Source organism: Astatotilapia calliptera, chromosome 19 (genome assembly GCF_900246225.1).
Source record: "Astatotilapia calliptera chromosome 19, fAstCal1.2, whole genome shotgun sequence".
Lineage (NCBI taxonomy): Eukaryota > Metazoa > Chordata > Actinopteri > Cichliformes > Cichlidae > Astatotilapia > Astatotilapia calliptera.
The window spans coordinates 18,893,658-18,916,024 of NC_039320.1; the positions used below are offsets into that span (position 1 = coordinate 18,893,658).

At 42.4% G+C, this 22,367-nt stretch overlaps 1 protein-coding gene across 3 annotated transcripts; it reads right to left on the reverse strand.

Moving 5' to 3' along the window:
- Positions 1 to 3,275: 3,275 nt before the first annotated feature.
- Positions 3,276 to 22,031, reverse strand: gna11b (guanine nucleotide binding protein (G protein), alpha 11b (Gq class)). Of its 3 annotated transcripts, XM_026151405.1 has the most exons (8): positions 20,088 to 22,031; positions 9,721 to 9,905; positions 8,981 to 9,135; positions 7,563 to 7,691; positions 6,608 to 6,736; positions 4,233 to 4,362; positions 3,965 to 4,118; positions 3,276 to 3,621 (listed from the first exon to the last, which is right to left on the reverse strand). In XM_026151405.1, the coding sequence occupies exons 1-8, from the start codon at positions 20,221 to 20,223 to the stop codon at positions 3,431 to 3,433; spliced, it is 1,209 nt and encodes a 402-aa protein (XP_026007190.1). In that variant the 5' UTR covers positions 20,224 to 22,031; the 3' UTR covers positions 3,276 to 3,430. The 3 variants fall into 3 exon arrangements, with proteins under 3 accessions (XP_026007190.1, XP_026007192.1, XP_026007191.1); XM_026151407.1 differs by lacking the exon at positions 6,608 to 6,736 and having other exon boundaries at positions 20,088 to 22,030; XM_026151406.1 differs by lacking the exon at positions 7,563 to 7,691 and having other exon boundaries at positions 20,088 to 22,027.
- Between the last annotated feature and the right edge of the window lie 336 nt (positions 22,032 to 22,367).

Sequence of the window (22,367 nt, forward strand, 5' to 3'; positions counted from 1 at the left end):
TTTATACAGATTTAGTCATCCCACTTCATTTCCTCCTTAAGACAGCAGACCAAATAGTTGGCTGTCACCACAAAAGCAGGGTCATTTTCAGCAGACAGAAATGGCCATTAAGAACCACACTGGTGTTGTTTTTTCTTTAAATATATATGTATACATTAATGTTCAGACATTATTTCACCACTTAGCACTTTTGAAGCATACCTACATTTTAAGTTGAACTACTGACTTGTGTAGCCTTTGGTTTCCGCTCATTTAAAAGAAAAAAGAAAAAGAAAACAAACAAGTCACTTCAGAGAAACTGTAAATTTCCACAGACCTCTGCTCTTGGATAGTGGATGAGGATTTCAAGAAACTTAAATGTTAAGGGGCTTTAGAAAAAAAGTTCCCACTTCTCAGGGAATATTTAGTGTTGTCTATGTAATTACATGATAACGCAGCAGAGTCTGACAATGCGGAAAAGTTGCCCAAGTTTATGTGCCCAAGTCCATGATTTAAGAGGTAGCTATCACACGACAACAACAACAACTTCTACGCAAAGAAAGGCCGAATTTGGAGCAAATCAGACCCCTCTACTGGCTTCAGCTGACAGTAATGGCTGCCTAGAAAATCAACGTCTAAATGTGGACAGGTGAAAATATGCGCGCGCACACACACACACACACACACACACACACACACACACACACACACACACACACACACACACACGTAGTAGTGTCTTTACTGATAAGTGTTTCTATACTGCACAGGGTGTCACAGGTAACTCTGTGATACCAATGCAAACAAAACGTAGTGAAGATCAGGTTGGCCGTAGGGCCCGATACTTAAATGCATTAAGAAAACTGCTTAGTGGTGGTAAACTCTCTACACACACAAACACCCTGCCTATACTTCTTAAAGCACATACTGCAAGTAATCTCCATTTATAAACACATTAGTATTGGATGACTTGGTTCACTGTGGTCCTGTACTCCACTCCCCACTGTCTGATGCCTTATGCACTGTGATAGCCCTTAATGAGGATGAAGGGTAAGTCACCTGTAGAAAAGGTCAAAGACACTGGAAGGAGAGAGAAAAAAAAAAAAAAAAAAAAGGAAGTATATCCATACTTCACTGGCACTACTCACGAGCCAGACCCGTCCCGCCCCGCCCCAAAAAAAAATAAGAAAAAAAAAATCCAACTATGTTCACACTGTACATTTTCTTAGGTATTCATTACAGCACTGCATCTATAAACAGAAAAATATGAATTTCTTAAAATAAAAAATGAAAATGTGAGGGCTCCTAAAGAAAAACAGGTTCATCATGAATGGAGATGTCATCGCAAGTACAACTGGAAAGGTCTCAATAAGAAAGAGAAAGCAGAAATAAGATCCTTACACTACCAGACATTCATTTTTACAGCAGTTCAGACTCAAGTTAGGCGGAGAGGAAAAACAAACTCAACAAAATCGAAAGCAGTCAAATTATCAACACCTTCAAACCTGGTCCATAAATTAAATAAATAAAAAAAAAAAATCTTTAATTACTTTTAAAATTATCTTGTCCCCATACTGTGAAGATTCTTTTTTAAACCAGCCCTAGTTAGAATAACTCTAGAGACAGAGCTAATGGAGTAGTGAGGTGTTCTGAGGCTGGTTGGGAGTAAATCCCCCTTTCTTGCGCCCTTGCCGCTTGTTTCCTAAACACCAATCAGCTGCGTGTAGTCCTATTAATCAAGTGAACAAAAATCCATAATCACAGTATCAATACTACCATAAATTCATAGGAAAAACACAAAAGAAAAATATGTATGTGAATACTTTTTTTGTACGTTTGTTTTTTTTTGGCCAAAGATGGTGTACCACAGAGCGTTTCTGTACAGGAGTGTTTTGTGTATATGTATTTACAAACAGATATACACAAACATTTGCAGACTTTAGTGTGTTTTCTGTGAAAGGTTCATAACCACCCCTTCCTCTAAATCACTCAACATTAAGCAATCTTTTTTTTTCTTTTTATAAACAAAGTGACTATACAGTTTAAAAAAAACAAATTAAGGAAAGTAAACAGAAGCACCTCCCATTATAGGAAGTGTGTCTGATTGGACGGCTGAGTGATGTCATCAGATGTTACCGCATGGATTCTACTCGTGCCTTAGAGTGCGGGCACTGCAGCTTTTTTTGTTTTTGTGGAATTAAGCTACTCGCAGCCCGAGCTGCAGATGTGCTCTGAACACTGATGACATCAGCTCCCCTCCGCATCCGCTTCCACCAATCAGAGCAGAGCCTCATTGAAAGCAGCTGTCCTCTCACCCGCTACTTAGTGTCTCATAATGGGGCATTGGATGGGTACCAGTGGAGCCAGATTCACTGATGATACTTTGGAAGATTGTTCCTGTGAATCCATATAGATAACATCTGGAGGAGGGAAGCATGTGATCAACTTAAACATAAAAAAGAAAAAGATCTTAAAAGGACACCTATTGTCATGTAAATTTCTGGTTGCTTCTTTAAATTTTTATCGCCTTGCAAAATTTTCTTACAACCACTCCATTTAATCATACTTGTTAAATACATTAAAAAGTGTTTGTTTGTTTTTTTACAAATCTCAGCAATTAACAGATTTTGATTAGCCATCTCCTGCTCCCCTCCCTCCTCCCCCCTTCATGTTTTAAGTGTTTACATATGCATTTACTTCATAATATATATTTTTTTCTATTTTTTGTGATTGCGATGCTCACACTGGTGGGTACATTCATAGACGCAAGATGGAGACAGAATCCTCAGTCCCGTCCCCCACCGAGTCGCTCTGAAGTATCTCTCAGGTCCTCGGATTGTGTCAGAAAATATGGAACTCTGTTAATTCCACACTGGCAGGAGCGTGGAAAGGAGACGACGGAGGATCTGCTCTCGCACTGCTGAAGGTAAACTCCGAAGGGCCAGGGGGTATGATGCCGCTATTCACCGAAACACAGATCCTCTCTAATCAATGATGCCCCCAATACACAAACACACACACGCACTCACACCAAAATCCCCTCCAGTCACTGTATAGCTCGTGTGAAAGGTTTGTGTGCCAGAGCCAGCAGCCGGGGCCAAATCCACACCCACACACACAGAGCAGCTTTGGGAGGACTGAAGACTAACACAGCAAGCTGCCGAGAGGAGGAGGAAGAGGCTTTGGTGAAAGAAGAGGGGCAACGTCTGCAGGTGGGAGGATCTGTGGGTTCACTGTACTGGGAGAAAGGGGGAGAAAAAAAACAAACAAAAAAAACGGTTCTGTTGGGGGAGGGATTGTGTGCGTGCATGCGAGCACATCTGCGGCTGTGTGTGTTTGTGTATGTGAGCTGGAGTGATGTGCTGTGTAATGCATGTGGAGCTGACGGCACATTCCCAAAGAGGTGTGCATTTGTGCAGTGGGGGAGGAGATGTGCGTCGCATTTGAGCCCTCACACCAGGTTGTACTCTTTGAGATTGAGCTGTAGGATGGTGTCTTTGACAGCTGCAAACACAAAGCGGATGTTCTCAGTGTCCGTGGCACAAGTGAAGTGAGAGTAGATGATCTTGTCGCTGTCTGGGTTTAAATCCACAAACATCTTGAGGATAAACTCCCGCGCCGCCTGTGCATCTCTCTGGGGACCTAAAATGCAGAAATGGGTGAGGATGTGCGAGTGTGCATTGTACTTCAAGTCACCTTCACAACTTTGGTCCACACTAAGGAAAAGTTGCTTCAAACTGATTTGTGGATTAGCTCAGCTGAGTCAAACCCAGTTTTACTAACATCACACTGGCACATATGATGCTTATCACTTTATTAACACTGCTATCATCCATGTCTTTGACAGAATAACCAACACAGTGCACATCTTTAAATCCCTCATCTGAATATCAATCGAAAGCGATGATATTGTGACAAGTCTGATTTCTAGCAGGAACCAAACGCATGTGTCAATCACTCAACACAAACACGTAGATGATCTCACCATCAAACTCGGGAAAGTAGTCCACCAAGTGCGAGTAGGTGATCTTCTCCTCTAGCAGGTCTTTCTTATTAAGGAAGAGGATGACAGAGGAGTTTTGAAACCAGGGGTAGGTAATGATAGTCCTGAACAGAGCCTTACTCTCTTCCATGCGGTTCTGATGAGAACAGTGTTGAGCAGAAACAGAATGTTAATTTGGCGTCAATATTGAAGTCATCTTCAGACTAAAATATCCAGAATACTCTAAATACAAACCATTTGTCGCACTTACCTCATTGTCTGACTCCACCAGGACCTGATCATACTCACTCAGCGCCACAAGAAACATAATGGAAGTGACATTCTCAAAGCAGTGAATCCACTTCCTCCTCTCTGACCTCTGGCCCCCTACATCTACCATCCTGATGGCAGGATGAAGGCGAAGGAGAATAAAAAGTGAAAAAAAGAAGGGGGGAAAAATAAATTGGCATGCAAGTTTGGGTGGCCTAGTTTATGGTAAGTGATTAATGGAACTAAAAGAGTGCTTAGTGTTAAACAAAAGTTTAAGCTCTCAAGAGTCCTCGCACTCTAGCAAGGCATGAGAAGCTTATTCTTACAGATTCTGCAAAGATTTTGAATCCATCAAGACGCATTTAGTGAACTCACACAAGCGTAAATCTTGCATATTCTATGAATTACTAATACACAACTTAATAACCTGGCCTTTTCAACAAGATACACTTCTGTTTCATTCCATTTTGAGTAACAGAAGAACTCTCTCACTGGAGTACATCCCCCTTAAACATTTTCTGCATATGACCTACATAAAAGATTCAGCCTTTCATCCAGGGACCCATCAAAGCATATTTTCACTGTCATTTTTAAGAGACAGCAGAAATAGGCCCAACATTTATTCTGGGTCCTGACCATTTGTTAAAAGATTTGGTCCTATTAACTTCATTTTAAAGTTGCTGAAACAAGAACCCTGATGGATTCAACATCTTCTTTGAAATACTTTCAAGTGTATCAGTGTACAGATCTCTCTATACAGGAAAAACAAAAAACAAAACAAAAACCCACACACAGACACAGATGTGGAGCGTGCACGTGTTTTTGTTGTGTGTGAGTCATGCACGCCACCAGGCAAGCTTTCCATTTAAGACAGACAATAGAAACAGGAAGGAACTTAGGAAGTTGTGTTACTTTTATTGTTTGCTAAATGCCCAAGTTACAAACATGAACCAAAGAAACTACAAAAACAGTCATTCCAGTTATGTCCATACAAGAAATTGTTGCCTCCTCAGTATTGCTAACCCCACCCAGTATGTAACAGGTATTATAGACCACTAACATGCACAGGTGGGTGCATAGGTGAATTTTAACTGTTCAGTAGTCTCATATAGTTAGTAGCGTATTGTGGCATATTCACCTGAAACTCTTTATGGCCCTAGCAACAGTTAACTGTTTTAGTTGATAACAGATTAGTCTGTACTTCTGTTTGTGTGTCATGTTGAAAATAGAAGCTCATAACACATTTTTCACTACTACAAAGCTTTCTCACCCTTCCCCAGTGTGTGCGATAGAGTAGAACATAACAGTTGTAAATGCTTTGAAGCACAGTTAAAGACAAAAAGGACACCAGAGAGACATAAGACAGGATAAAACAAGAGCTGGGGAGGGGGGCGTGACAGAGGACAGGAGGCAGAGCCGAGAGCGTGTTGGAAGCAAAGATATGGAAGGCAATTTACAAAATAAAAAAAATTTGCATTTCAGTTTGATTTCAGCACATGTGCTGGCAGTAGGTAAGCCAAAATTTAAAAAAAAAAAAAAAGTCTGAAGCCAGTCATAGGCATAGCATTTAGAGTCAAGATTAAACCTAAGAGATACTCTGAGTCCTCATGTGGTTTCAGGTTTCTTGAGCTTCTCCTTGACAAGGTCAGCCTTCACTCATCTGGGACTGTAGGTCCCAGTTTCATTAAGCCCCTTTGTGACAATTGATTTAATTAAATCTTTGAAGTCAAGAACATTTGCCTGATGAAACAGCAGATAAATGGCATCTCTCCAATTTATATCAGAGTATTTTCAAGCACCTCTGGATGCACAGGTACTTGCCTTCAGAGCAGTCGTACAAATAAGCTTAAAGTCACAGCTCACTGGTGCCCCCTGGTGGTGGCCCAGTCCACAGTGGTCCACAGAGACCCAGGGCCAATATAGGCCCTGCAGGACCTGCTGCCCGAAATAACATTCCTCCACCGCGGAGAGGACGACCTCGTTTCTTCTGCCAGCCGGAGAGGAAGAGGAATAGAGGAGGTGACCCATTTACAGAGACCGGGCACCAAAATGTAGGACTTTGTTTCATTAGGGGACTGTGATTTGTGTGCATGTGACTGCTGTTCATAGCGCCAGGTAGGTACGTAACTATGGGAGACTGTAAAAAGATGACAACTTCTACTTTTTAATGATTGAAGAGAGTATGGGATGGGATACAGACAAAGAACCCGCATTGATAAATCAAAAGTGTTGAGTTATTTTCAGTCATTGTGAGGAAAAAAATAGATGGTTTATTTGGGACTTGGGGGAGAAGAAAAATAAAAATAAAACATCAAATGAGTTAATGACGTCACGACAAAACATGAATGGACGCAGCCAAAACAGCCATCTTTCTACCTGAAAATGATGCTTTGCAAGTCGAAGGGGTACTCTATGATTCCTGTAGTGGGGATGCGCACCCTGAGTACATCCTGCTGTGTGGGAAGATAGTTGGAATCTGAAATACGATCCAGATCCGAAAGATAACTACAAACGAGCCAGTCAGGAAAAAGGAATATAAAATAAAAAAAAAAAAAAAAAAAAAAAAAAAAAAAAGAGGGAGGGAGGGGAGAGACAGGAAAACAGTTATATAAAGCGTGGCAGGCAATTACCGCAACACCACAGCCATTCCAGGAAAGTGTGGATCAGTCCTGTTGAAGAAGACTCACAGAAAAGGCCGCATCACAGAAACAAAAAGGTGTTAGTGCCACTGCTCCACCAACACTATTCCCAGGGCTTTGACATTAGCAGTTTATCTTTAACTGACCATGGACACTGAGGTCAAGACATTTGTGGAATATGGTGGTGCAGACAGTGTAGGTGGCATCGGTGACAGCAGCAGTGACTTTAGCAGCGGAAACAGCAGCACCTGTATCAGATAAACAAGGATTGGACAAGTCTGACATCAAGGACAACGGGAAACATATTCCCCTTTGTTTCTTTAAAGGTTAAATTCTTCTGCCTTTCAATGTGCATCCAATTGTCTAATATTTCATGACAAATTCCTGGAGAATCTTTGACATCTCTGCCTAATCCTTCTTTATCTGTACTTTGTTGCTGCTCCCTTCAGTGCAACATGTCTGGCCTTAGGTTCTCCTTTCCCCTTGGGGCCAGAACTAGAAGACGATGCTACACACAAACCACTGATAGCCTCATAGGACAAAGCAATCTACTCATGTTAGTATTGTTTGTCCCAACTTTAATCTTTTTTTTGGAAATAAATGATTCTGAGCTACTTCTTTTACACTGACAGTCAGTGGTTTGTGTCCTCTAGTCATGGTGACGCTGCAGTCCTGGTGCCTTGAGGGAGTACCTGAAGATGACGTTCTCCAGGTCAAACGGGTACTCTATTATACCCGTGGTGGGAACACGGACCCTCAGTACATCTTGCTGGGTGGGAACATAACCCTCCGCAGTCACACGGTCTATATCACTAAGGTAACTGGAGATATACACGAACAGTGTGGATAACACTGAACTGAAGACATCATTCAATGATTTACTTGCATTTCATTCTGTCATACGCATGCTTAAACAAATACAAACCTTACATATTTGATGTCAAACTGCAAACGCATCTGCATGCACACAAACTTGACCTGCAGTACAGAGCAAGCACAACCAGGGGGCACTAAAGAGTGAGCGATGGCCTTTGGCTTTGCACCCTGGAGTCATGTATTGTGACACAAAGGGTGTACACCTTACCAAGTTCTTTTTTTTTTTTTTTTTTTTTTTTTTTAAACAATTACTAGCAGTGCATCTTTTCTCTAAAGACAAATGGCACCGTTTCTAGCCAATCTGGACACAGAAATTGGAAGCTACTGTAAGACTTACTTTAGTGTGTTTTCACTGATGACTGCATGAAGCTCAAGCTCAGGGTAAAATAAGGGGCTCCATAGTGGTTTCAGTGTTTATTCTTATTTAGTTGGATGGGCCAGTGAAATCAGTCTCTCTCCAATAACAAGTCTTTTTTTTTCCTCGTACAACTAATTACACTAATATCAATTAAAAGCTAAATAGTGCCATTTTCATGAGAGATTGTCAAATAAACAGGAGATTTTTGTAATTTGTCAGCCAAATTTTCCAGTGGACAAAAGGCTAATGTGCTGCTCTGCCCAGCATATACACCGAAACCCACACAGAACCTGACACCAACCCCACACATCCAACCACACCTTAATTACTCTGAAAATTAGCATCTTGACCTCTGAAGACAACTGTGTCCCTGCTACACACAGTGTCAGTTCCCCCCCAAAATCATGAAATATATATTTTTAAACTTACGTCAGGCTGAACCTAGCTTCGCAGAGAGAAACAATGACCTTGAATTTAGTGAAACAGCTCTTTATATTGCAGCTGCTCAGTCTCACATTAATTAAGCACAGGCACCCCCGCATCATATTTCTCGTTTCTTGGTTGGTCTCATTTCATTTTCACATGAGATGAGACCAATGCAACATTTTTAATGCAGGTTTGGGAACAGACTTATTTTTCATTTTAAAAAAAATAAAAAATACATCAGTCATCGACTACACTTAAATTATAGTAATTTAAAACTGATACCAAACAAGATGGGTCTTACACAAGGCCAAAAATAAAATGGTTAAATAGGTGACAAATGTTCCCAAACCAGCATTACAGACAAAAATTACATGCAGCTCATAAATAACATTCTGAAACATTACACAGATACCATGACCATCGTCTGCAAAGCGAGGTGAAAAGACGTACTATTTTGTGGAGTCAGAGAGCTGGTATTCTCTGCGACGGTCGTAGGCCTCCTGGATTCCTGGATCAGCCCACAGGGTTTTAATAGCTGTGATGTATGGTTGCTCAAAACTATTGAGCTTCTCAATGTCCACCTCCTTCACAAGCATAGCATTAGCCTGGGAAGACAAAAGGTGAAGTAAGTAACAAAAGATCTGACATACATGGCCACAACACAGCAAACAGAAATATAGATCTATGTTTTTTAAAAACTACAAGAATTATCCAGTCATTTCAGTTTTCAGCTGTAGACTTTTGATATTTCTGCAAACAGCAGATTTTTTCCACTGTCTGTTTAGACCAAACATCCGATCCCAACCACCCACCTATTCTACTTTTTCCAAAGATAATGTTTCTGCTAGACAAACTAAATGCATCACTTCTTGCGTGCCAGAAGTTCTTTCTTGGAAAGATTTTAAAAAAGACAGTTGGTCAAACTCTGAGAAGAAAGAAAATGGCATCTGCACTGAGGATGTCGTCCAAAAAAAAAAAAAGAAAAGAAAAAAAGGGCTACACTGCTTCAGTTTCACTTTTGACGAACTAATAAATTTCATTCCTGACCCGTCCCTATAAAAGAAAGCAATATAAATAAATCTGCACTAGTTGATTTCTTAGGGAATCTTACAAAATCCTCATTGCACAGAGGCATGGAAGCTCTTTTAAAATAATAAAAGTTAACAGGAGAAAACCACAATAGCCTTTACCCGGTTGTCTTCATATTTGTAGGGGATCTTGAGGTTCTCAGTGGCGCGGATCATGGACTGCATGGAGGTGAAGATGTTTTGATAAACAAGTCGAATGAAGCCTCTTTTATCTTCATCAGAGTATCCAGCTCCATGGATGATCCTCATCTGCTTGATGAAGGTGCTCTTGCCACTTTCTCCTGTACCTGAGCACAAAGACACAGGATCATAGTTACAGTGTGGGTCACACCTATCGTGAGGGTCCCCAATCAAAGCAAAATTGCAACAGTAAGCAGCCCGAGGCTCGATCAAGACAAAGTAAAAGATGAATTGGGATTAGTTTGAACTTTAGATCATGCAAAGCTACTCTAGTATAATCCAAAAATGGCAACACCAAACTGGTAAAGAGCACAGTAAGAGAAAGTCTCACATGTGCCAAGGAAACAAAAATCTTAGCTTTCCTTTTAGTTCTCTACCTCTGACTGAACACAAATTCAATCATACCTGAACATAAGATATCCAGAACTGACAGGTCAACTATTTATTTGAAAATAGCCAATGGCAGTTAAGGATAATGAGCCGATGCCAATGCTCTGCCAATAAATTTGTGCAGTGGAAGTTGATAAGTCTTCTGTGGACTTCGAGAAAACATTCAACTGTGTCCCTTAAGGTGTCCTGTGGGAGTATGGGTACTTGCTTGTTGTTACCAACCAATTCCTCCATGTTCATCTGTCCTAAGAGTCTGGTTCACATTGGTACTTCTACCGCTGACGCCATGCTTCTCAGCTGGAAAAAGGGTGGACCACCCAATCTAAACTCGAGATGAATTTCTTACCCAAGTGGAAGAATTAAAGTAACTTAGGACCGTGTGTAAGAGTGAGGACTGTGCAGCGGGACACTAACTGATGTATTGCTATAGTATCAGCAATGATATGCAAGTGGTGCCGATCTACTGTGGTGAAGAAAGAGCTGAGCATGGACATGAAGTTGTCAATTTACAGATCAACCTATGTTCCCACCCTCACCAATTACTATCAGCTTGCAGATACGAGTGGCAGAAATCAGCTTCCTCCAAAGAGTATCTCTGCTCTCCCTTTGAGACATGTTGAGGAGGTTGATTGTTCGGGAGGAGCCGAGATTAAAGCTGCTAATCCTCCACATTGAAATGAGCCGGGTAAGGGGATGCCTGATGTGCACTTCCTTAGGTGAGGTAAGGTCCTATAAGGAAATGGCCTGGGGATAGACCCAGGACACATTAGAGCTCGCTGCTGGGTACGAGAGCTTATAAATTACTCATCACAGTATACACTACTACTTAGTCTACATTCATATAAACGTGGCAGACAAGAAGTGAGAAATAACAGGGGAGGGGAAAAAAAAAAAAAAAAAAAAAGGCTCCACAAAAACCAAATCCACAAGACAAGATGTTATGGTTCGCTCTTCATGTGTCACCGCCACAGCAATGAACTACCAGTGTGTTACACACAGAAAGCCGCAAAGATTTTAACAGTAAAAAAACAACAAGAAGAGGAAATATATTGTGAATAAAATCGCATCTGTTGTCACTGAGGTGTTAATCTATATCACTACCCAGTCCTATTCGATGCCACTGAACTGTCCCATTTTCATATTGAAAAATCAGACCCCTCATTTCTGCCAAGACCCAGAGCCGAACCTGTAACATGAACTCAGACATGCTGCAGTCCGTTTTTCTGTTTAGTTACTTGACATTCGAGGTAATTAATAGGATAGACAATGTTTTTCTCAAAATTATATTAATACGGGATGCTCATACGAGTCCTTAGTCAACTTGTTATAAAATCCCTTGACTGACATTCCAAACTGATTAACTAAACTCATTAGGGGTGCACATATGTCAAAGCTTCTTTGTCTAGTGTCAGGAAGTTGCTCCACAGTTTGCCAAGTAAACAATTCAAAAAATATTTCTAGGGAAAAAAAAAGGGGAGGGATGAGTGAAGGAAATATGAGCTAATTTAATGAAGACAATTAAGACAGTTTGCCCTACTATATCCAGCATCTAACAGTGAACTGCCTCTGACAACGACCCCTGCTGTCATCTTTTGGCAAAGGGCGAAACTCACTCAGTGATTCTTTCCTGCCCTCCTGATTCCATATTTGGAAGTAAAACTATTACAATATTTCAAACATCATAACAGCCAAGATAAAATGTACCTTTTGATACCAAAACATCCCTGATTTCACCGTCAGAGTCGCATACTCTTCCTTCAGTTAAAGACAACAAAAACAACACTTTAAGCCTTTCTATATCCCGAAAAAAATTAAATTAAAAAAAAAAAAAAAAAAAAAAAAAACCCCACTCGATTGGTGGTCTGTTAGGCCTAACCTACATTTCACAATAGCCCTCTAAGGTCTGCATACTGCCTAAAAACCTTACCCTCAGGCCATGAAAATAAATAAATATTAAAAACAAACAGGCTGATGGCATTTGAGTTCTCAGTGATATCAAACAGGATCCAGCACATCAATGATATCTGCAGAACTGAGAGGGAAAGACGAAAGACGTGGGAAAAAAACAAAAAAAAAAAAAAACAACACACATAGGCTACACTCATCTCACCACCACCTACATTCAAGGTTTTTGAAGAGCAGCCATATTTCCGTTACCATAGCAACCCCTCCTCTGTCTCCCTCTTTTTGCGTTCCTGTGTTTTCTTTTTTCCTCTTCTTTTTTAAACCCCTCCCATCCGCCCCTTCTCTCTCTCCTCTCTTTCGTAGCAGACAGTAAATATAACTGCGAGCCCCTCAGGCTCGCTCTGTGCTCTTCATATTTTGGTTCACCGCAGAGAAGAAGGGCCTCGGTTAAGCAGAACATTTGGGATGGGCGGGAGAGGGGGTATGGTCTGAGGTCAGGGGGTTCTGACACCTTAGGACAGTGAAAGGAATGGGAGAGATAATCACTTTCCTGTCAATGGAGAAGAAACAGCTTAATCTCAAAAATATATTTCTTATATCTAAAGTCTTTATCCATAAGGGGAAAATGGCTCTCCTTCATCCAACAAAATGCCCAATTTAGGATAACAGACTAGACAGGCTTTATAGTTCAGTGGTTTTTTTAAAAAAAAAACAAAAAAAAAAAAAAAAAAGCAAAAAGCACCATCTTCATTTCTCCTGGATGAATCAATGCACTGCAGTGAAAGCTACACGCTGGTCGGCCTAATAAAAGAAGTCAAACACAGAGAGCGTATTCTTTGCAACAGGGCTGCATTGGCAATGACTGCAGACCGGCTCACCGAAGGAGCAAGAGGATCACTCTCCAGCCTAATGTCTGATTTATTTCTCGTGACCCCATCACAAGATCTCCCTCCGCTGTGTTCCCTTAACTATCATGTCCCTCTTTTCCCCAGACAACACACTACAAGCCTCTGTCCTCGCTTTTTCCTCCCCAAAAATTGTACTAGTGTCAGCCACAGCCATTTCCATGCCCTCACCAACTCTTCCCCACTAACACGCCCCCACCCCTCGCTCCCCTCATAACCTCCCTGAGGCAAGAAATATGCCTCGCCATTCTCATCCCTCTCTGTCAAGAATTTTGGATATTCATAACTAGAATCCATCCATTCTTTTTTGGTAATGACCTAGAAAAAGGAGGTCACCTTTTAATAGCTCACGCGCACACACGCGCGCGCACACACACTGAGCTCTCTTCTAGGTACTGTGAGAGAGAGCCAAAAAGAAAGAGTGGAGATTGTGTCCCAGCGCAACAGTGCAAGGTACACTACACAGCCCACACACACACCAACACTACTCTCTTCGCAGAACCGATGAGCTTTGTTCCAAAAAACCAAAGTCTCACTCGAGGGTAACCCGATGACAATAAGCACACAACAAAAACTTGCTCTCAACACCCAAATTACAAAGAGGCGCTGAAATGATAACAGTACGCAAGCAGTACAGCTCCCCATCAACTAAAAAGGCAGCAAGCACTACACCTGTATATTCCATTGCCAGGATAGCTTTCATAAGCCTTTACATAACGCAACTGATGTCAGCTTGTGACACAACCCCTGATAGACTTGACACACTGCTGTCTTGGTGCAGCAGTTTTGGTTGAGCCCCGGCGTGTGCGCGCACACCTACACGAAGGCATTGCTTTGTTTACACAGTCTGCTCATCTTATAAATCTCCCAGCCTGCTTCAAACGCAGCCGCCACAGGGCCTTGTTCACAAGCGTGCCCATTTCTGCTAAACCTGACCTCCCCATGCAAAACGAGTCGCTGCTTTCGATGAACAGGAAGTCATCGGCATTGCTGTAAATTTGCATGCAAAAATGGTAAATGGCCTGTATTTATATAGCGCTTTACTAGTCCCTAAGGACCCCAAAGCGCTTTACATATCCAGTCATCCACCCATTCACACACTGGTGATGGCAAGCTACAAAAACACACACGCCAAAATATAACTGTCCATTGCTATGAACAGCACATGTTTATCTGGGTTTATCAACGGTCCTTTCAGTCAGCACGTGGCAATCAAATCTCAGCACAGAGAAACCGTCTGCATAAACACAGTCAAGGTTAAGATACTGACAAAACTGGCATCATGTAGGCATTATACGTTTTTGTCAGCACCTGGGAAAACTTTTAAAAAATGAGAAGGCTAAGCAAAAATGTAGCGAGGGTCTTAAGCTTTCACATATTCATCTTGGAAATTGGCCTCTTTCAGGCGTACAAAGGAAAGGGACTGAGCCAAGGCAGCCTGCAGCTATGCAACACACACACCACCTGCCTAACCAACTGTGGACACACACACACACACACACACACACACACACACACACACAGATCCTGTGGTCAACCTCAAGGCATGGATGTTACCTCCACTGTGATGTCCCATTTCTACCCCCTTTCCCTGCAAAGACTTCAAAAAAAGGACAAGGGCCATTTCTCCCTGTCAGATATATGGCCGCTTGCTCTGTGTTCATTGTGCTTCCTTCCGTCAGAATCTCGGTATAACTCTACGGGCTTTGAGCCGATGCCTCTGCATCTGCCGAGTGCTCCGCGTACGTGGGTGTCGGAGCTGTAAATCGAACATGCGTGCTATAAGCAAGCGCTGCACATAATACACACACTCTCACGCGTCTTCATCTCACCATCTTAGGATGGCCTTGTCTGTTTACCAGTGTGTATGCAATGAGTGTTGAGTGGCAGAGTGCGAGTGGGTGAGCAACAAAAATGGCAGGAAAAAGAAAGAATAAAAGAAACCTCACTCGACAAAAGATTCAACACTTTGCAGGAGTATTTTTTTTCCCTTTTTTAAATCTACAACACACAGTGTGCTCAGCTGCTCCAACTAAAACCAGCCAAATCCTTGATATTGATATCGCTTCTTAAGCTGTGGTTCTTATTTTAGGGAATCTCATCACAGACCGAGAGAGAACATCACTCTGTCCACACATGGGCAGTAAACGTATGCCACGGCTATTTGCTACAATTATTTAACAAATCCACTTTATGCACAGCGTAAGCGTGGCACAGCCTTCCAAATCCAACTCGAAACAGAAAATTGAAGTGACAGAAGTTGAAACGTTGCGATGAGGGAGAAGTGTGGGCTTTACTGTACGCGGCAGCTGGTGGGAGTAAACAGGAATGAACATGCCACTCTGTCACCACAGAGAGGACTGAAGATGCTGGCAGAGAACAGAAAGGCAGGCTACGTACCCGTCCTGTCTGGGGACTGTGGGGGGGAAGCAAGCAGTATGTGGGACAGCCTCCATCTAGCCTCAAATCTCTAGAGAACCTGCCATGACCCTCTTTTAAGAACGCGCGTGTGTGTGTATACTTTCATCTGCGTGCTAGAGAGCAAAATGTGTAAAAGACACGGTGTCATAGAGCGAGACAAGGAACGTGTGCAAGGCTGGCTGAGAAAACGGTAAAAGGAGACGCTATCCAAGTTCGACGATGGTGAATTTGTGCATACGTACGTCTCTGTAAAAGATTTAAACTGGGCATCCTAACCAGGCAGGAGACAGAAAGGTGCAAAATTATACAAAACATAACATGTAGCCTGACATATACTGCCTCATCAACTCATCCCACTGCAGTTTTCTGAGACCTGGCTGTGAACCTTTTCTAAAAGACATCACATAAACAAGACAGAAAAAAAAATGAATGGAATGACGTCTGGGTGGATTTCTCTTTCTCCTTATATCTGTCTTCTTTACACATTCACAAAAAATATGATGGAAAACACTGAAAATAACAAAAAATGTTTTGTCAAGTACAGTTTGGGGTCTCCCCACAGAACGTACGAGGCCTTAAAGATGTTTAGTGAGAACTGCTTTTGCTTTCGATCTTTTTTCTTGCAAGTAGATGCGTCAGTCTTGCAGGCGATGAGATAAAATGAAGAACTGTCAGAGAGAACAGATTACCAATTGTCGCATTTTAAGGGTTTTTAATCGTGCATATTAGTTTATCTTACATCTCTGTGGAAAATTAATCGCCTAAATATGGTAAACAGATTTTTCGAAACTCTCAGATACGCAGAGCACGTCTTACGTCGACCTTCATATTTAAAAAGCGTTAGATCTGACCATGATAAAGGGGATTTGAGGAAAAGCTGCAGAACTTCACATTCACTGGCATTAAAGCCCCCCCGAAAAACTGTGTGCGCGCGCACACACAAACACACATCCATCTAGGAATCCCTATTGCCATATATGATCAAAATAAGATGGCTTGGCAGGAGAAGTAAGGTCAGCAATAAATGTGAGCCTAACCCTTGATCCCCTTCCTGGTTCAATCACACTGCTCATCTAAAAAGGATGCCTTAACCTGGTATAACAAGATGTACTGCTGACACAGGAAAGAACAATGAAATCACTGAGTACTTGGCAAACGACTTAAACAATGCCTGGAATGATATGCCGTAGAGAGGGCCACAACTTTTTGGTGTCAGAGTTAACTTTAGCCCCAGCCAGACTTAATTTATTTTTAAGGATGTTTTTCCGTAATCAGGCACATACACAAATGCCAACTGACAGCCTGTCTGGGAGTTTGAACTCTGAAAAAAATCCTGGAAAAGCACTTTAGGAAACCTTAAAATGTTTAACCTAACAGCTCACTTTACTGACCGTTTGCTTGCTCCAGCAGTTTATTTACCCGATGCAGCAAAAGCCACAGCTCTTAGTTCACTTTGTTTTGACCAAGTAGAGGCAAACCATTGGTCTGTGGAGCAGGAAGCTGTCAGTATGGCCTGATATGGCACTATGCAACAAGCAGCCACACTGTGGTACTGCTGCAGCCCTGGAAGAGCGGTTATTCTCCGAGTTAGCAGTTTAACAATGATAACATTTAACCTCCCTGTATTCTTAGACTGGAAACTTTGTGCTTGGGTCGGGTGCAAGATGTAACCAAGCCACATAACTGTTCTGGCACATACACGCTGGCCATGTAGCAAATCCTGCCAGTAAGCGAGTGGCACAGAAGGAGGGTGGACTGTCATTAGTGAGAGGAAAATCAACGCTGTTACAGGAATGCAATATGCAGTTACAGTAACATCAATCTAGAGTTAAAACAATTACAAGACTTTACCAATCTGCATTATGTGGTTCCAGATCTACAACAAACATGAGAAGCTGCTACAGCGGTTAGCACAGTTGCCTCGCAGCAAGAAGGTCCCGAGTTCAATTCCAGGCTGGGGACTTTCTGAGTGGAGTTCTTCTTGCATGTTCTCCCTGGTTACTCCACAGACATGCACGGGGCTGGGTTAACTGGTGATTAGCCAGTTATTATTAGACTAAATTAGCTGTAGGTGTGAATGTGAGCAATCGTTCATCCCTCGCCCTTTGACAGAGTGGTGACCTGTCCGGGGTGCCTCTCACGCTATGACAGCTGGGATAGGCTCCAGCCCAACTGCGATTCTGAATTGGATAAGTGGGAGAAAATGGACTGATGGAAGGATGGAAGGAAGACCTTACTGGTAACGGAATCATCTTAGACTTCTGGGCAGGCAAAAATCAATTTTAAGATTGGGCTTTAGGACGGTAATTTGCCAAGTATTTGCCGTTTCTTATGTCAGGCTGCATTTCATTGTCAGTAAGCTGGAGTTTTCTTGCACGCAAGAACAATTCATCAACATTTTTTTTCCTGGTAAAGAGTCTGCTACTTTGTTTTACAGAAGTCTCAAGCATCTTCCTGACTGTACTGAACATTTGATAAACAAAATGTACAGTAAGCCTGGGTAAATTAGACCCCATTTACACACACAAAAGTTACATTTAACTTGCAGACCTGATATTTCCGTCAATGTAGGGCCAAAAATCACTTCATTTTTTAAATATACAAGGAAATCTGCTGCACTATTATGTTAAAGCTCAAATCAGCAAAAAGGTTGTGTGATATTTTACCTAATAAAGCATATCTACTAATTTCATGTGTAACGCTGCAGGAGTCTGCAGTTGCACATTATATATTAAAGCTAAAGCTGTGCACACTGAGCCGTGGGGTAGAAGATCAACTGACATGTTGAACACATCCCGTACGTGCTGAAATCCAGGGTAGCCAATTACGAAAAAAAAAAAAAAAAAAAAGAAGGAAAAAAAACAACTTCTCAATCATGTGAGATGGTGCTCAATATCATTCCACCTCTCCTGTGCAGTTTCTTGGCAAAAATTCCCCAGACTGTTCCCAAAGGTCAAGGCTGGGCTTTGCCACAGCAGGTTCCTGCGATCAGTATGTACAAGCTGGTAAATGAGTGCAGACTGTAAGGAGCCTTATAAAAATAAAAATAAAAAAATTAAATAAATAAATGCAGCCATTTTGAAATGCGATGGTTAAATGTTCAAAAACGGAGACCGTCTCCATCCTCCACTGAGGTGTGGAGAGGCCGAGATCGCACGGAGTGTTGTGGGCTTGAGAATTATGCCAGGGGATAATAGGAGTCAGTGACACCTTAAAAAGTCTGAGCAGCAGATGTGTTTAACCAAGCCTATTAAAACCAGGACTAATCCTGCCTTACACGTCCTTATCCAGCCGTCCACTGACAGCTTTAGCTTGCACAGGACAGTCCACTTACAGCGTGACTGGTTTCCATTTGCGCTTGCTTTCAGTCCTTCAGACTGATGCACCCATAAAAGTTTGTTTAAAAGACTGCTGTTAGAATCAGCTCCATTAATCCAGCTCATCACCAGGCATGAGTAGCAAACGCCCCTTCTCACCTGCTCACCTTGGCAGCCAGGTAGAAGAACGTGCAGCAGAGATGAAGATGTACGACACACGGCAAACTATGTCCCATCAATGGCCTACTTTACCTAGTTGAGGTACTCACCAGGGAAATAAAAAGGAGACACACATGTCAAATAACCAGGGCTGCTTTTAGTGAGCGTGAAATGGGAGCAAACGTTTTGAAACTAAGGATGCAACCTAGATAATTCCAATTGTCCTAAAAAGGGAGATTCTTTTATCACCCCCCTCCCCAAGCTCTTACACCAAGCATTAGTTCAAGTAGCCATGGAGGGAAGGGGGTGGGTCACATAATGGACAAGAAGTTAGTCTGTTATAATATGGTAGGTAAGCGAGTACATTCGAGAAAGCACAGTCCACTGTTCCCTTTTGTGTCCACAGAACTATGAATCAATGCAGTACAGAGCAACTTATCCAACAGCAGCTCCCACCTGCCCACACACTTGCTATAAAAATAGCTAACCTACTCAGCTAGACTCCAGGATGAGGGGGCCAGCCCCTCAGTATCCTTGTCCTCTGCAAGTGTAGATTTGTGACACTAGTTACTCATTAAATAATAACAGAAATGTAACAATGAATGAGTGGGCACCATACAAGGTCTAGCTGAGGGATCTGAAAGGTCTTCCAGTTGTACAAATGTTATGCAACCTATTGAAATCAACTCAAAGCCCCCCTCCTCCCCCCGATTAAATCAAGTGGCCATCTTCACAGTTAACCAGCGCCTGCTGACAAACGACAGTAGCGGTTTTGCAGCTGGGAGATGAATCAGACAGTCATAACTTAACATGTGGTCGCCTGCAAACGGTGACATCTTCGCAACTTCGATGCCAAATGAGCCTGTTGTCTGCACGCCAATGCAAAATCCACACACACACACACACACACACACGAATAAAGAGACGGATCCGCTGGTTAGGCATGCCATGCAGATTCACACCTGCACACGCCAGATAGCCAAATCCAACGCAAGTTGCAAAAACAAGCTCTGCATTTCGGAAAATCATGCCATAACGTTTACTCATAATCACACCAGGCTTCCAGCTAGCAACCTTAACTAGCAGCATATCTGCTAGCATCGCCAAGAAGGCCCAAGGAGGTTGGCTGTCCACATAAACGACACAAACATGGCTATTAAAAAGGGCGTTTGGGATTTAGCATGCTACATACCGAGCAGCAGTAATTTCAGCTCTCTCCTGGAGTCTCGCTTGTCTCGGCGGAGTTGTTTGTCAATTTCTGCATTGATTCGTTTCGACTCCTTCGCCTCTTCGCTCAGGCAGCAAGCCATCATGGACTCCAGAGTCATCCCCTCTGGTTTTTGGCAGCCCGGTTCAGGCGGGACCTAACGAACACTTGCCCACGGTTTCAGCTTCTCCCGAACCCCGGTTTCCTCGCTTCTGTCTCTAGCGAGGAGGAGGTGGTGGTGGTGGTGGTGGTAGTAGTAGTGTCGGACCGGACGAGTGGATGGATAGGACTGGGGGAGGGGGTGGGGGTGGGGGGGAGACTAGCCAAGGGGCCTCGCTGTCAAGTTGTCCCCCCGGCCGAGAGCAACTGCGACTTCAACCGGGCGATCTCAGCAAATCACGGGAGATTCGGACAAGGAGGAGGGAGCCAGGAGACGGTGGGGCCTCCCCGAGATGCTCTCAGCCTGCACGCCTCTTAATACAGCTAATATTAAAATGACTCCAGCTGCCACAGATTAGCTACTTAATACCCGTTTATATCATTAACCCCTCGTGTGTCACTGGGAGATCCAATTCTACCTTCTTTAATTTAATCTTCTCAATCCGCTAAAAGTGGTTTAAGACCGCAGAGTCGCCACATCCGAACCCGTAACAGCTGATATCTGTGCACTCTCCCCAACGCTAGATAAGCCCGTTTAGTCTGTAAAAGTAAAGACCCCTTGTCAGCAGGCTAATATTAGAGTGGTAATCTATATTGCACTAGCCACACCGCAGCACTGCGCCTATTTTCCGAGTAACTACATCAGCTAACGCTGGCTAAATTAGACGTAACGACTACGGAGGCTGCCCTGCTAGCCCGCTAGCTCACTAAACAGCGCCTCGGCTAAAATGTGTCAACCCGCAGTGATTGAAGCAGCAGGCTGCTGGTTGAAGGAATTTGACTGCCTAGCTAGCAATAACTACACAGCAGCCTATTACATCTTGGCTCATTTTGACGATAAAATAAAATGCTACGACAACGACCGAAAACAAATCTGAAAAACGCGTGCCGAGCCGGCGGCTTTTGCTAGAAATATATTCACTTCAAGCAGAAAGCTTTCGGGTCGTTCGTCGCTGGAACTAGGTGGGCACACAACAGGATGATGCCAAGCGAGGAGGAGGATACAGTAGTGTTGACTGACAAACGGCGGATTTCACCAAACAGGTTCGTGGCAGACCAATTGAATGAACGAGGCGGGTCTCTGGGTGGGCTCAAGTTAGATCCATGAGATGCAGATGCAGGCTAAACCTAAAAAGCATGACCAGATAAAAGCTGTTTTTTTTTTTATTGTCGTCCAAGTCAGAGCACCTGTTGCATATATGCTATCTCCAGCTTAATAATATGTTAGAATATATAGGAACGCTTAAATATGTAAGCACTCCTTATCCTTCCATCAATAACCTGCAGGGTATTGGAAGCGAGCGTCAAGTGTGCTGGAATAACAGCGGCATCTAGTGGCCTTATAGTAGAATTGCAAGTGTCGCCTGTTAAGACTGGGTTCATTCATTCACTGAGTCCATGAAGCAAATGAGGACACTTGGCATTCATAAATGGGCCACTCTGCAATTGCAGGACAATTTCTGTCCCACCCATGAATTTCAAAGTAACCCCTGTACAAAATACTAGAACACGCATTTGTTGTGTAAATTAAACATGTCCCGAGGCAAGTGTAGAAAAGGGGTTCCAAAATATTATTTAAAATACAAAATATCTCCAGGGAAACCTTCAAAAACTGTCACTTGTCTCTCGTCACAGCTTCTTGACAACCAAATTGCATGTCAAATACAACAATTAACATAAGTTATAAATCCACCTTTTCTTTTTGACTATGCTGACATGTGTCTCTTATACTTGTTAAACCATTTTATTTACATCAACATATTTTAAAGAAGACAACATGATATTATGAAAAGACAAATTCATTTCTTTCTTGCATTTCTTTATTTCTGCTACTCTAATTTTATAATTTTTTAATAAAATAATCATAAATGTTATTATTAACTCACAGGGGTTTAATCTATTGCCTTTGTAGTAGTTTGAATAGTGCATTTGAGCAAAAACATATACAGGAGTTTCTTGTTACCATAAAAAAAATAATAAAAGGAACCCATTCACCAAAGTGCATCATAAATAAGTGTAATGTTTAGAAATGCTTGCTTTGCCTCTGCCTTTTATAAGATTGTTGCCAACACACAGTATGGGAAATGTGACATTTTAAGGCTAATC